We start from the raw sequence: 14,858 nt of genomic DNA on the forward strand, positions 1-14,858 counted from the left end.
GCGTAGCGAATTAATCACTTGTTGAATGATTGTTGAAAGGATGACATACTGAGCTATTACAAGTGGAACACTAACTTATGCCTAATAATTAGGATTCAACGTTGGATAAATAATTTCCTATGATCATTTTCTAACCAAACAGAAAAATTGTGTTTTCCCAAGCCATTGGTGTCATCAGTGCATTCAGCCTGTAGCTGCTTGCTTTCAGGTACAATATAATAACTGGACTAGCCTGTCAAATTGGATCCTCATAATGAAGTAAGTCCCAAACCATGTCGTTAAACATTCTCTCCAGGTGGCAGCTCTGCAAGTTTGGGAGGGGTTCCGAGTACTCGTTCCATATCAAACCGAACTTCAATGTTGCGAATGCTGTAGCCAACCATCATTAACCAATAAAGTAGCTTGGCAAGTTCTGGAGCACTCGTCTCTGTTACACTTGTCTGCAGAAGAAGGAACAAGAGTGAAGAAATGTCAGTCAAATATCAAGCTGATATTGAATGACAATCCTCTTCAGAAAAAACCAAACACTCAAGTGTAGAGGAAAAATTCATGATTCAAAATGCTGAACATCTTCCATTTTCTTGATGTGACAACAACTCCCATTTAATTCAACTAAGAGAGGCCAATTGCCAAATCTACCAACACCGTCCAGACAAAGATTCGACGACATTTTAATTGATGTTGAGAGTTAGTAAATTACAATGTTCGGTAAATCTCTAGCCTAGTGCATTTATAACTATCCTTTCCTGAAACTAATTTTGCAACACACTCTACAAGGTTGAGACGATGAAGAAAAAAAAAGCCAAGTGCTTATCAATCAAGTATTATACAGTACTGTTAAGTATTTTAGCAAATTGTTTAGAAATTGATGACTAGTGGCATGGGAACTATGTCAAAACAGGGATTTAAATGAATGTAGAGAATCCAAAAAGGTGAGTAAAAATAATAAAGCATAATACAGTCGCAAACCTTCATTTGACCAGGATCTGAAACAGCCAAAAGGCGCTTTATGAATGTGTTCATCGCCAGCACAACATCCTCTCCAGCACTACTTGTCAAATCCTTCACAATTTTAGACAAGAAAATTAACTATTGAAATGCACACTATGAAAACTTAATGCTGATTAATATCTTAATGGAAAGAAAAATCACCAATGTATAAACAAACTATAGTAACATGTACAGAGAAAACCATGTGGCAAGAACACTTCTGAAAAGGGGCACCTGTGCTGAACTATAATAACCCCACGTCCAGAAACAGACACCTCCTTAATCATGTTTAGAATTCTAGAATGATTTTCCTCACTTCATGGAAATATTTGGATATGACCATTTTGCTATAATAAGAAAGCTTTTGGAAAAAAAATTATCACACATATTGGCCAGCAGAAACTTCAGCAGTAATGCACTAATTGCACTTCAACAATAAACACAATCCAGGATTTTTTGAGAAAAAAGGGTTAGACAGTTTTCCCTACTTTCAAATTTTGGGGCTCAAGAGACTTGAGATATTCCAACAATTCATTTTGTCCATTAGCAGATTTTCTTCCAACTTGACGGTTCAGTTCTTCAACTTCTGCTTCAAGTAACTCAATGTACTTCACAGCATCTATTTTCTCAAGACCAGAGACATTATTCCATCGGATAACTTCGCCTGACACATTCTTTTGTGTGCCTGGTGCATAATCTTGATCATCCTGAAACACTCACAGGAGCAAGCAAAGTACCACATCAGATAAAACCAAGGATGGAACCTGTTCGACACTTCTCTGAAAACAGATAATTGGAGATTTACACTATGGAGCACATCAAATAAATGAAATGAATGCATCACAGTCCATTGGTTTTCTAAAGCAAATGACCATGAAAAACACAAGGCCTTCAGCAATATATAAATGTAGAGAGAGCTGTTAACAGATTTAAATCATGATCATAATACAAGCTCGAGCAGTAACTCACATAAATGGATATATATACAGGCAACATATAAGCATGGAAAACATGCACTGCTCTAGGAAAACAAAGTGTTACGACTCACGGGGTATGGAACTTATGTAAATGCTCCCTCGTATATACTTTATTACAAAACATTCAACGTATAAAGAAAAGGAAAAACAAGAATATTCCATTGAATGCCAACACTTGAATACTGTATGATCTATATACCAGGCACATGATGTAAATGTTCACCTACCGGGACTAAACACTCAATATGCTGAGTATGAGATCCACAAGGCATGCGTCTCATCCTACTTGGATGATATAAAGTCATGCCCTTGGCCTAACTAAAGTGGTAAAGGGTTGGGATGAGCTTGTGGGAAGTTCCATGTTCAAGTTCTAATGAGGACAAAAAAAATAAAAATAAAAAGGATGGCATATAGCATCTAATGGATTAGGTGAATCTTTTTAGTAAAAATATAAAGACACCTAGGTCCATGAATAAAGTTTTTCAATTGAACTCTGAATCCATTAGTGGCGACTCTAATGCCCAATATATCATTTTTGGGGTGGGATCCATAACAAAAACCTCTCATAATACCGTAAAGTGTACAAAGTTTGTAGAATCACATATTATGAAGGTAGAAAGACCCTACCTGATTCCATATGTAAAAGGTATGGATTTTTACCTTTTTAGTTGTTTATTGTAGTAGAGGATTCGCTCATTCTGGGGCTATATGAGTGAAGAGCAGACTCGGGAACTCATAAAGTGTCCATATTGAGAGTGGTAGTGTAGGATGAAGACATGAGTGTACCTTTTCATTTGTCTGACCACCTTAGTTACATGCTAAGACATCCCCCCTTGAGGGAGGTGACAGTGTGGAGTAGGATGGTGTATAGGGTTCCAGACCCATGGGTGTCCCTTTCGAGATTGGTAGCACTAGCAGCACAACTCTTTTCTTGTCGAAAAATATTCATCAAAAAGAAACCAAAAAATAAAAAGAGAACATACTTTTTTCTCTTGTACTTCAGGAAGAGCAGCCTGCTCCAAACTTTGTTGCAGTTCCAACCTATATTGAGCATTCTTAAACATATATCCAGTCATCATAACACTGTACATGAGCTGGGCAAGATTTTCAGCAACCTGAAAGGAAAACCAAGTGATTCCAGATTATAACATACATGGAGGTTGGAAACCCATTACATCAGATTAATACAAAAAATATGAACACAAAAACAAACCGGCATTAATCACTTATAACTCCTCTGAAATCCATGTTCATGAGATAGTAACAAACTTACCGTCGTTACTGTCACTGCAAAAAATTGTGGGGGTAGTGTTCCAATCATATTTGTTACAGTTTGGCGCATTGCATCAACCACCTGAGGAATAACCATGAAAGATATATCATTTCTAGACATAAAAAGGTAATAGCTTATCTGGGTGTTATTTAAGTTATATCCAATGCAGCAGTGTATAAGGGATAATTGGCATTAGGAAGGCAAGTTGCAGACCTGTTGGGGTGCTCTCTTCACAAACAATTCCATGAATTCTGGCTGCACATTTTTTACATACTCCAATAGAATATCCCTCCTGCTTTTTGGCTGCTGATTTCAGACAAGGGGATTTAGACCTCCAAATCAATTATATATTCTTTCCAAACAAAGTATTTCCAGTTCCCTGGTTCCAAGTTAAATTGAGCAACAAATCCCAAGTTATGCATGACTTAGTCATATAGAATTTGGGCATTCAAAAATAAAGCCAAGAGACTATTCTCAAACCAAGGGCGTCAATATAGAAAGACCCAAGGAACCTTTTGCTCCTGCATCGGCTGGAAAATGACAAAGCTCATAGCTTTTTACAACATTGCATACAAACTGCCCATTACCATCATTCCACCCCAACAAACAAATCAAACAATCTGGAAAAAAAAATGGAACACGCAGATACTTACAAAAGAGCCGTTAGGGGGTTTGGAATCGTTGGCGTTTGAAGAATTGTTCGGAGGAGATTCGAAAGACTGGGCTCTCAAAGCGAATCTTCCTCTGCTCTTCCTCTTCCTCGGGAAGCGGATTGAAGAGTACAGCTGAGAACGATTCAATACGAGAAGAGGCGGAGAGGAAGAAGACGAAGATTGAGACACAAAGGAAGAGGGTTTCGCTATTAGAGAATACATTTGAGCACTCTCTCTCGCAAACTACCAATTCCTCGCTCTCTTTCTAAAACCCTATTTCGCCATTAACGAGAAATACAACTCAGGAGAGAGAGCGAGAGGACGAGGCTTGAGGGTTTTCACGAAGAATGGTGAGGTTGCTTATAGATTATAGTTCGCCATACATTCCTTCTCTTGTCGTCTGAGCCGTTTATCTCGATTACTTTGACCATTTTTGTCTATCTGCTCGTACCGAATTCCTCCGTCCTAACAAAAGAAAATGGCATATTATCTACCTTCAGTGCTGTTCAAAAACACTTTTGAAACCGGTTTTTAAAAAAACACGGGCCCCTGCTCGGAAATTATTCTTAAAAGAAGATTTAAAATAATTTACTGTTGGTCAAAACAAAAAATATATATATAAAAACCGTTTAGCAATTAAAAAAAAATTAATTAATTAAAAAAAACATAATGTTTTAAGAAAATATTCTTATTTTTTATATTATTTAAAAATAATAATTATATAATATAGATAATATTTAAAAATAAAACACTATTCTTTAAAAACAATATATATATATATATATATATATATATATATATATATATTATTTTTAAAACATTTAAAAAAAATAAGTGAATAGCATTTCTCATTCAAAAAAAAAAACTACTTTTAAAAATTGATTTTCATGATTGTTTTGAAAACCACTTTTTAAATAGACATTAAAATATGTTTAGTAATGTTTTTAAAAATCACTTTCTAAATAAAAGCAAAATTATGTGTTTTACAAAAATTTAAAAATAATTTTAAAATTTTGAAAAATAAAATGCACTTCAAACAGTTGGTGGGTAATTCTTTGGAACATACATCTCAATATATCTTCTTTATTAAAAACACTTTGAAACAAGAATGCAAACAAAAGCACTCCTATTTAAAATAAAAACAAATTTTAAACCAATTTTTTTTTTAAAGTAATCTTTTGAGAATTAGACCACTTTCTTAGAACACTTTTTTTAGTGTTTTGATTGATTTTTTATATAATTTTATGAAGAAAAAAAATTAATCTTTATTACTTATATATTTTTTTTTTTAAATATATGAATGAGTGACATAATAAAATACTTTCTTTTGATTCTTCTTATAGTACATTTGACAGTGATTCTATAAAACATTTTCAGAGTGTGTTTGAGAATTATTATTGGAAGTGTTTATAAAATTTTTAATATTTAAAAAATTAAAATTTTCAAGTATTACAAATGTTATAAATGCTTTCTAAAATTACTATTAAACACACTTTTAATCTTTTTAACATTTGAAATTTTTTATTTTTAAAGTATTAGAATAATTAAAAACACTTTATAAAATTACTATGCAATCTTACTTTGTTATTCCATTGCTAAAAAACACGAGATAAAAGAACTATTTGAAAGAGGTAAGCGTAAATGATGTTATCTTGTTTTTCAAACTATTATCTTTTAAATAAAAACTCTTATACAAAATTCTTTAATACGAAGAAAACAGTTGTTATTGAGATTTTTTTTTTTAAACTTCTTCAAATTTCTTTTTCTTCCTTGTTTTATTTCAATTTACTTTTGTTCAAAGCTTCCAACATTTCAAGTTATATTTGTTTTTTAGAATTTTTATAGCTATATTTAATTTCAAAAATTTTGAAGAATAATGCGATGCAAATAAAATAAATAGGGAAATCAAAAGGAAATAAAAAATAAAGAGAAGTAAAAAAATTAAAGTAAATGAATTAATTTTATATATTTATTTGGCTCTCTTAAATAAAAATTAAATAATTTAAAAATATATATATATAAAATTATTTTAAAAATATTTTTTTCTAATACTTTTTTGACCGAACATAGTCTAAAAAAATTAATAAGTCAAATAACGAGAAAACTACAGAAAAAAAAAAAAGAAAGATAAAAATAATTACTTTAACTTCATTTAATTATTTAATATAAAGAATAAATAATTTTTAAAAATATAAAAAGAAAATCATTAATTTTAATTATATTTGTAAATTTAATATTTTTATGGTAAAACTAGATATAAATTTTTTTGTTTTTTTTTTGGAGTCAAAACATAGGCTGGAAGTAATTTCCCTATAAGGGCCGACTATGTTTGCACCCATAGTATATTCTTACACGTACTACTAGGCACTAATCATTGTTAAAGAGGGCTTCTCATTTTGCTAAGTGGCTTCTAGTTCCAGGAGGTGTGCTATTGAGTGGGAGTCGCCATAAGCAATGAGAAGACAAAAAGTGACTATATGGATATGGGACGATGATACCTTGCCTATAATGGGAGGCACATGAATATTATATACTATGAAAACATTATCATTTGAAGTAAGACATAAGGAATTGCCTCATTAACAATCTAAGGCCTTTTTCTACTTTATTAAAGGAATTCGTTCCCTCCAATTGCACGTCCTACTCCAATCTTTTTTATGATCATTTTCATTTGGTCAATTAGTTTTTAATTGACTAAAAGATGATGACATGGCAAATAAATTTATAACTATATAACAAATTAAAACATCACATCTTTTCTATAAAAAAAAAAATTACGTTATTTTGGTAATTCAATACCTTAACTTTTTGTATTTAATAATCGAGGATCGTATTTTATTATATATTAATTATGTATACCACTTTAATTGTTTTTAATATTTTTTTATTTTACAAAATAAATAATAAAAAATAAAGAAAAAATATATTATATATATAGAGAGGTCCGATAGAAGTGTAGAACGGATGGTAGAGATGTTCGGTGCACGTGACAGGGAGGTTCCGATAGAAGTTTGGACTTGGGGCGGGGGCGACTGAGTAGGGTCGGGAAATTGCAGAAATAGAAAGTGGCCTCAAGGGTGAGCCCAGCCAGCCTCGCTTCGTTCGAGGTGATTTGCTTTGCTTTTGGGCGCTGCTGCATCATGTTTTTTCTATCGGCGCCAGAGCAGTAGCTGAAGATGCGTCGTGGAGGGACTGTTGTCGTTATTGTAGATTCCGCTTGAGAAAATGCTGATGGTAGAGATCGTGCCCTCATTTCGTCCTCTCTAGGAACTCGAGGGAAGCGCCTGTGCTCTACTCGACCATCGCCACCGCCATGGTTTTGCCCAGGCGGCGACACCACAGCAATAACCGCCTCCGCTGTTTGGCTCCGATTATCGTCGTCGTCTGCGGCGGTATCCTCCTCTTCTTAGCTCTCCTCTCCTTCCTCGTTCCTCCTCCCCTAGACACCGATCACCTCCGCTCCCGCCACAACTACTTTGTCCCGGTGATCTCTCTCGTCATATCTCCTTTTATTTATTTTTGGCTATCTCGTCTTTCTGGCATTTTTAGTCACAATATGTTTTGGTCGTTCAGTTCGGCAGTCGCGGCGAGGGTTCGAATGGAGCCGTGAAGTTTAGTGTTCCGGTTAGGGTATTTTCTTTTGCGAATTTATTTTTTTCTATACCGGCATTTTTCTTTTTCTTCCCTTCTTTCTTTCTTTTTATTAGTCGGTGGATCTGTTCTTGCTTTATTTGCTTTCTTGTTTTTGCACTGTAGAGTGGCGGTGGAAGATCGGATCATGACCTGTGGAGTTCGAGATTTTCGAAATTCTACTATGGATGCAGCAACGCGAGCCATAAGTTTGGAAGTGTGTATTTGTTTGTGAACTCTCTCGGTGATTTGGTTGAATGCTTTTCTTTTTTGGTTGAATGATGCCTTGATTTGGCGTTGTAGTCCGTTTCTAATTCGGGAAAGAGATACGAGATTTAGGATTTTTCCATTTCCAGTTTCAGATTGCTGAAGGATTTTTTTTTTCTATTAGTTTTCGGGTTGCTATTTAGGGTTTTGAATCCGTTTCTTGCGAATCTTAATAGGGACAAAGCAGCTCTTATCGTTAAATGCTTCCACTCCATTCATATTGTTTCTAGGGTTTCTTTAATTGTTGCTTGCTAACCTTTGGCTTTGTAATGTGTAGCAATTATTTTATCTTTCTGCACTTGCATTGTGTTTTCAATTTAATAATTTGAGTCTTGATCTAACCATGCTTTTCATGTTTCAGAAGCTGTAGCTATCACAGTTCCCAATCGATTCTTGATGATTGCTACCAGTGGAGGCTTAAATCAACAGAGAACTGGGGTAATTCTTGTAGCATTCATATTATATATTAGTTAAAATTTATCCAAGTTCAGATCCTTACCTATCAAAAAAAAAAGAAAAAAGAAGCATGTTTATATGCTAACTCTTCATTGGCCTTGGAGGGAGTTTGCTTTCCTCCTTTGGGCTGAAGGTTTAAGTAATGGTACAAGCAGCATAGGAAACTGAAATGAAGGTTGGGTTTTTAGTTGAACTGCTTTGCCTTAGGGTATATAGCTTATGAACGCAGAACTCAACATGAATTGCATTATAGCCTTCGTGAGTCAGATTGAAGACTTATGCTAGTTCTGTACAAAGTCAAACAGAGATGTGTTTTATTGATTTCTATTACAAAAAACTTATATATTAGTTTTGAAGTATCGAATACAAGGTTGTAAAGCAATGAATGATGAAGTAAATTGTTAGTTATTGAGTAAGCGACATAGAGTTCAACGTGTGCTCTGATGCCACTGTTCACTACCACCTGTTTTCATCACTTTTTGTTTCTTTTCGCAAATTTTCTCATTTTATTAGCTACCTATGCGAAAAGATGTCTTTTGGATGTTCTTTCTAGATTTTTTTCCTACGTCATAAATTTTAGTGTCAAAATGCCGATGTCCTAAGTTTAACAGTTTTAACTAAATGTCATATTTTCTCTACAAGATGATTTACACATGCGACACTCATTTAAATTTTGCATATAGCCATCACTTTATGTTTCTCAATGGTTTCTCCTAAAAACTCACAAAATTAAGTGAAAGATAGTGTAACAGAAATGTACCAAACTTTGCAAAATTCATGTAAGGCATAGTCATTATTACTATTTGCTGTTTTATAGATGAGGCGTAAGCTGTTATATTGTAAGTTTTTTTTACGGTTGCACTGGCCTCACCCTTGATGGTGGCCTTAACAACTGCTTTAAGCCATCACTTTTTAAACTCTCATCTCACCTCTGTATTTTCATTTGATTTTCTTATCAACGCATATGTCATGGTGCATTTCCTATCACAGCATGTTTCTAATTTTGCACCTTTGCTACATCACAAAAATAAACTGGAGAAGAAGGAATTATTATTGTCTATGTCAAAAACTCATATTAGGATCTTGTGAGTAGTCAGGTAATTTTTTTTGATTTTGTCTATGTCAAAAACTAATATTAGGATCTTGTGAGTAGTCAGATAAACATCTTGCTGTGTTTAAGATGTTACCGACATATAAAGATGTAGAAAGTTGTTTTGCATGCTTTATTGATGTGGTTATTATCACAAGGCTTCTTTCTATTATTTGATATTCTTGTTTTTTATCACTGTAGTGCTCCAGGGTTAGAAAAGTAACGGTGAGATCCGCATGCTACAATGATCTCTTTCTGTGATATGTTCATTGCAATAGAGCTACAGGCTTCTTTTTATTATTTGATATTCTTGTTTTTTATCACTGTAGTGCAGGGTTAGAAAAGTAACAGTGAGATTCTTAACCTTGCATGCTACAATGATCTCTTTCTGTGATATGTTCATTGCAATAGAGTTACTTTGATATTGGCTTCAAGTGAATACTTGTTCCCTCAGTGATATATCTTATGTCTACAGTGATATATCTTTTGTCTACAATGATTGCACTATGGTGCTATTGTTGTTTTACCTTTTAGTTACAGAATTTTTTATCATATTATTAAATTTGTTGCTCAGGCTGAGCTTGTTACACCTGCCATTTTCAGATAACTGATGCTGTTGTCGCTGCCCGCATTTTAAATGCTACTCTTGTCGTTCCAAAACTGGATCAGAAGTCCTTTTGGAGGGATGCTAGGTTAGTCATTGAATGAGCATATGCGTTCTGCTACCTTTTTGCAATTTATATTTTGTTGTTGGTTCTTAGTATTCAAATCTTAAAAAGAGCATCTTGCTGTGATATCAGTTAACAAATTTGTTACTCTGTCTTCTGCAGTAATTTCTCAGAGATCTTTGATGTTGATTGGTTTATTAAGTATCTATCAAAGGATGTTAAAATCATAAAACAGCTTCCTGAAAAGAAAGGGAAAACTGGGACTCCTTATACTATGCGTGTTCCAAGGAAGTGTAGTGAAAGATGCTATCAAAGTCGTGTACTACCTGTTATTTTGAAAAGGCATGTAAGTTTTCGGTTCTCCAAAACTTTTGCTGTTTGTTTTTCAGCGTATGCATTCTCATGTTTCTTTTATAAATTGCATGTTGGGCTTTTAGTTTTTGTAGGTTTGGTATCTGTATGGTATTACTTACTTTTATCTTGTCTTCTTTCTAGGAACACTAGATGTTTCTCTCTTAAACCATACATTTACTTGAATAGAGCTTAATTTGTTGGTTTCTCAATGGAACCTTTTTTTGTTGATATAATAATACTTAATGGTAGACCAGGATCCTTGCCTGTGAGATCATTTGCTATTATATTGCATGAGCCCTATTTTAAGCAATATTCAACATTGGCCTTAAGCAAGTAAGGCCCATTTGAACTTATGTTGGGGTCAGGGTTCAGGTCTGGGTTCTGCCCGACTAACAGCCTTAAATGAAACAGAAAATATCCCATTGCAGTGGTAACACATCATCACAGTCTATCTCTGTTCTGTGAAAACATGCTACTTGTTCTAAAAAATCATTCATTCAGCTTGCATGCATAAATATGACATATATAAATTAACTCAGCCCTTACTAATGACATTAATACTTGGACCCTTCCTTTTTAGCTTAGGGAAAATAAATAATGTTGGCTTCCTTTGTGATGTTAAAAGCTCACCTTGATATTGTGAAGGGACCAACAATTGTATCAGTTGTTCATTTTATCCATTTGCCATTTTTAGCAATATCTTAAAATTATGTCCCTTGGGTGTAAAAGTAATGACATTGTCTTTGAGTCGCCATTTTGGCGCCTCTTTTTAATTTATATGCCTCTCTTTACATATCAAAAAAAAATAAGAAAAAAAAATGTAATGACATTGTCATGAAATCCATGAGCTATACAACATCAGGGTATCATCTAGGGATTTTGTTTTTCTTTTGGAAAAAAGGATTATATGTTTTTTTATAGGCAAACAAGAAATTTACATGGGAAGGTTATAAATTTTTATTTCCCATGAGAATTTTCATCTCTGATATTCATCCAGTTGTATTAAACTTCTCTGGTGATTTGTTCTTGTTAATGCATTGTGATAATTGTAGTTGGATTATTCAAGACAACATATATGTTATTGTCAAAGTTTATCATCTAATACAAAATTTGTGAACATGATATATAAGTTCACTAGTATTCATGTTTATCTAAAGCAGCAGTACCTGCTACCTGTGAATTTTCTTGCAATATTTGATGAGTTTTGTGCATATTCTTGTTTGTGATTCTTGACGTTTCATTTATTTCATTTATGATCTCACGTTTTCTTGTCCAATTTCATAGAGTTTCAATTTTCTTTTTCTTGGATTTCAAAATTGATGTTGACCTATCCAATTGAAACATCTGAATTTTGGGATATCAACATATCCATCGACAATATTAGCCAATCTTAAATTGTTTGGACAACTCTATACTGTGTTCAGTTTTCCAATTTGACCTTGAATGAATTTTGGATTTTTCCAAAATTGACAATTATCGTTTTCCTTCATTGACAGATTGTTCGGCTCACCAAGTTTGATTATAGACTTGCGAATAAGTTGGACACAGATCTACAGAAGCTAAGATGTAGAGTGAACTACCATGCTTTAAGGTTCACTGTTCCTATACTTGACATGGGCCGAGAATTGGTCCACCGAATGAGGATAAGAAGCAAGCATTATATTGCCCTGCACCTGAGGTAGTCCGGTGACCCTTGATAAAGTTCTTAATTTGATTTGATCTTTTATTGAAGCTCTTAATTAGCTTTTCTCTATTCACATGTTGATATGATCCTGTATCATTGGATGTATCGACAAACAATATATGTTCCTTGCTCTTTTGGTCGAGCCCATTGTATTGCATGCTTGTATGGATGTTTGCAATGAGCTGTCAATACCACTTGAACTGAACAGTAAATTTTCACTCTTCATTGATGTTCCTTGCATACTTTTGAAGGGGGTAAATTACAGTGGCCCTTAGAGTGGAGAAAAAACAATTGTGATGAGAGGATGTGTGCTTATGAACCATATGGTGCAAGAAGTTGCTTTGCAACCTAGCTTTTGAATCTATATGAGCATATGGACATTATAGTAGGAAAATTTTCCTCTCTTTTTGTTTTTGTTTTGGGCGGGGCGGGTTGGTTTATTTTCATTCCCAATGAGATTACATAGGAAAAAATCATAATGAACAAGTCATGGCTATATGATTTTAATATTCAAGAAACTGCCAATTATGAGAAGGTGAGAAAGTTTCTTTATGCCATCAGATGCTTTGTTGTCACAGGTTTGAACCCGATATGCTTGCATTCTCAGGATGCTACTATGGTGGGGGAGAAAAGGAAAGGAAAGAGCTGGGTGCAATACGAAAGAGGTGGAAAACTTTACATGTATGTCTGTGAGAGATTATCTCCTTTATGCTTTTATCTCATTTAAACCTTGCTTTTTTTTTTCCTTTTAAAGATAAAAGGGAATACCTGGAAATATTTTTTGTTTTTTTGGTTGAAATGTAATAATTACTAAATGCTTCATTTTCTAGCTATTACATGTATTTCTTGTTGCTTTCTATTAATTGAAGTGTATCTTATGATGCACAATATGCAGTACCAAAAATATAGATACCAGTAATGCATGATTTAATACATCATTTGATAACTATTCTTGCAAACTTCAAATTTGAAGGGTTCAAAAACAAGATTAAAACATAAAGATAATGCAAACACATGTTACACAACTATTATAGTGAGGATCCATCCACAGAAATAGTGATAGTCTATCACCATATGCTGAATTTCATCCCCATTCAGTTTAATCTGGATATTACTTCAAAGTATCCAATTCAAGAGATAGTGTGTATATATCATAATCCATGACATTTCTATTTGATTGATTTGCAGACGAGCAACCCAGACAAGGAAAGGAGGCATGGAAAATGCCCACTCACTCCAGAAGAAGTTGGTCTAATGCTGAGAGCACTGGGATATGGCAGTGATGTTCATATTTACGTGGCATCTGGTGAAGTATACGGAGGGGAAGAGACATTGGCACCTCTAAAGGCACTCTTCCCAAATTTCTATTCAAAAGACACTATAGGCCGGAAAGAGGAACTGCAACCATTTGCTGCATTTTCTGCTCGCATGGCTGCACTTGACTTCATAGTTTGTGATGAAAGTGATGTATTTGTTACCAACAACAATGGAAACATGGCTAAAATATTAGCTGGGCGAAGGTATGCTGTTTTTTTTGTTCTGTGCTTGCACCTTCAACCTTGTCAAGGAACAGAATTCAAACTGCTTATGAACTTTGACATGTCTCTTCATTGCAGGAGATATTTTGGACACAAGCCTACCATTCGTCCAAATGCCAAAAAACTATCTCGGTTGTTCCTGAATAAAGGTAACACGAGTTGGGAAGTGTTTGCCTCTAGAGTCCGTATTTATCAGAGAGGCTTCATGGGGGAGCCGAATGAGGTGAGGCCAGGCAGAGGCGAGTTTCATGAGAACCCATCCTCCTGCATATGTGAAGAGTCTGGGGCTAATGCAAAGAGAGATTCGGGTTCTCAAAAATCTGGGAAGGAGAGTAATGCCACAAGAAAAGATTTTGATGAAGATGATCAGAATATGGATGATGAGCTAGAATGGATGGATCCAGATGATGAAGAGGATCAAACTGGCCCTCAGGAGACTGGCCTAGCAAATGGAACAGGCTTGGATTATGGTGTACTCGCATCTGAGGAGCCTGAGTTGGAAGAGATGCTTTCAGACTAAAGGGATTCATGCACCTTTCACCTCTGGTCAAAGAGTTGTTTCGCTACTCTAGTGCCCCTTTCATTTGTTAATTCTTTGACCCCACTTGAACAATTTGCAGCTCTAAGCGAAAATCCTTTCGACCATCCTGCATAGTTAGTAATTAGCCCCACCCCCACTGTATATAAATCCAATGGATAGTGCAGTTGCTCATCCAATTTTGTGAACGCCGCTAACATTTTTTTTTTTTTTTGAGTTTTTTGTATTTCCTTTTTCATCCTTTTTCCCTTCCACTTCCTTGCTTTGCAGTGAAGTTCAGGCATTGGGCATCGGGAAGTCACGGATATGAAACCAATCATCAAATTGGTAATTGTCAGCAACTTGACTTTATTTTTCTTTATTCTCAGAGGTATCATAGAACCGAGTCTATTTCTGGAAGTTGGTGACAAGTAACATGGTCACTCGACGGCCAAGGTCAATGTAATCAGCCAAGGCGGGCTCTTTAAATAAATGTAGGACTTTTTTAAATGAGTTTTCAGCGTAGGATTCAAAGGTTTCTGAATGAATAGGCCTAGTGGTTTGCGCTCGAGTACTTCTAGTGAGATGCTCAAATTTCAGATTTAAAATACAGGAACTGGTCTGAAAAGACCACGGAAACGTAAGTTGCTTCAAATTTGGGCATCGTATGAAATCCCCACGGTAGAGCCAGGGCCTTACGGGTATTCAAGCATACTGGAGGGAGGATTAAGGCCCTGAACCTATGTGAACCTTTCTGCCTG

At 34.7% G+C, this 14,858-nt stretch overlaps 2 protein-coding genes across 4 annotated transcripts; one reads left to right on the top strand and one right to left on the bottom strand.

The window, feature by feature from the left end:
• Positions 1-3: 3 nt before the first annotated feature.
• Positions 4-4,391, bottom strand: LOC100247161 (uncharacterized). Of its 2 annotated transcripts, none has more exons than XM_002285896.4 (7): positions 3,894-4,391; positions 3,454-3,546; positions 3,241-3,321; positions 2,951-3,082; positions 1,479-1,697; positions 970-1,062; positions 4-440 (listed from the first exon to the last, which is right to left on the bottom strand). In XM_002285896.4, exons 1-7 carry the CDS (start codon positions 4,113-4,115, stop codon positions 279-281), a joined length of 1,002 nt encoding a protein of 333 aa, XP_002285932.1. In that variant the 5' UTR covers positions 4,116-4,391; the 3' UTR covers positions 4-278. The 2 variants fall into 2 exon arrangements, with proteins under 2 accessions (XP_002285932.1, XP_010664085.1); XM_010665783.3 differs by having other exon boundaries at positions 3,454-3,543; positions 3,894-4,355.
• A 2,459-nt stretch (positions 4,392-6,850) lies between these two features.
• LOC100267646 (O-fucosyltransferase 16) lies at positions 6,851-14,326 on the top strand. 2 transcript variants are annotated; one of them, XM_010665784.3, is made up of 10 exons: positions 6,851-7,377; positions 7,467-7,523; positions 7,650-7,740; positions 8,152-8,228; positions 9,940-10,028; positions 10,167-10,350; positions 11,855-12,036; positions 12,621-12,723; positions 13,231-13,562; positions 13,659-14,326. In XM_010665784.3, exons 1-10 carry the CDS (start codon positions 7,207-7,209, stop codon positions 14,098-14,100), a joined length of 1,728 nt encoding a protein of 575 aa, XP_010664086.1. In that variant the 5' UTR covers positions 6,851-7,206; the 3' UTR covers positions 14,101-14,326. The 2 variants fall into 2 exon arrangements, with proteins under 2 accessions (XP_010664086.1, XP_002284838.2); XM_002284802.5 differs by having other exon boundaries at positions 7,467-7,517.
• Positions 14,327-14,858: the final 532 nt, after the last annotated feature.

The sequence above is a fragment of the Vitis vinifera genome, chromosome 18 (assembly GCF_030704535.1).
Source record: "Vitis vinifera cultivar Pinot Noir 40024 chromosome 18, ASM3070453v1".
Classification (NCBI taxonomy): Eukaryota; Viridiplantae; Streptophyta; class Magnoliopsida; order Vitales; family Vitaceae; genus Vitis; species Vitis vinifera.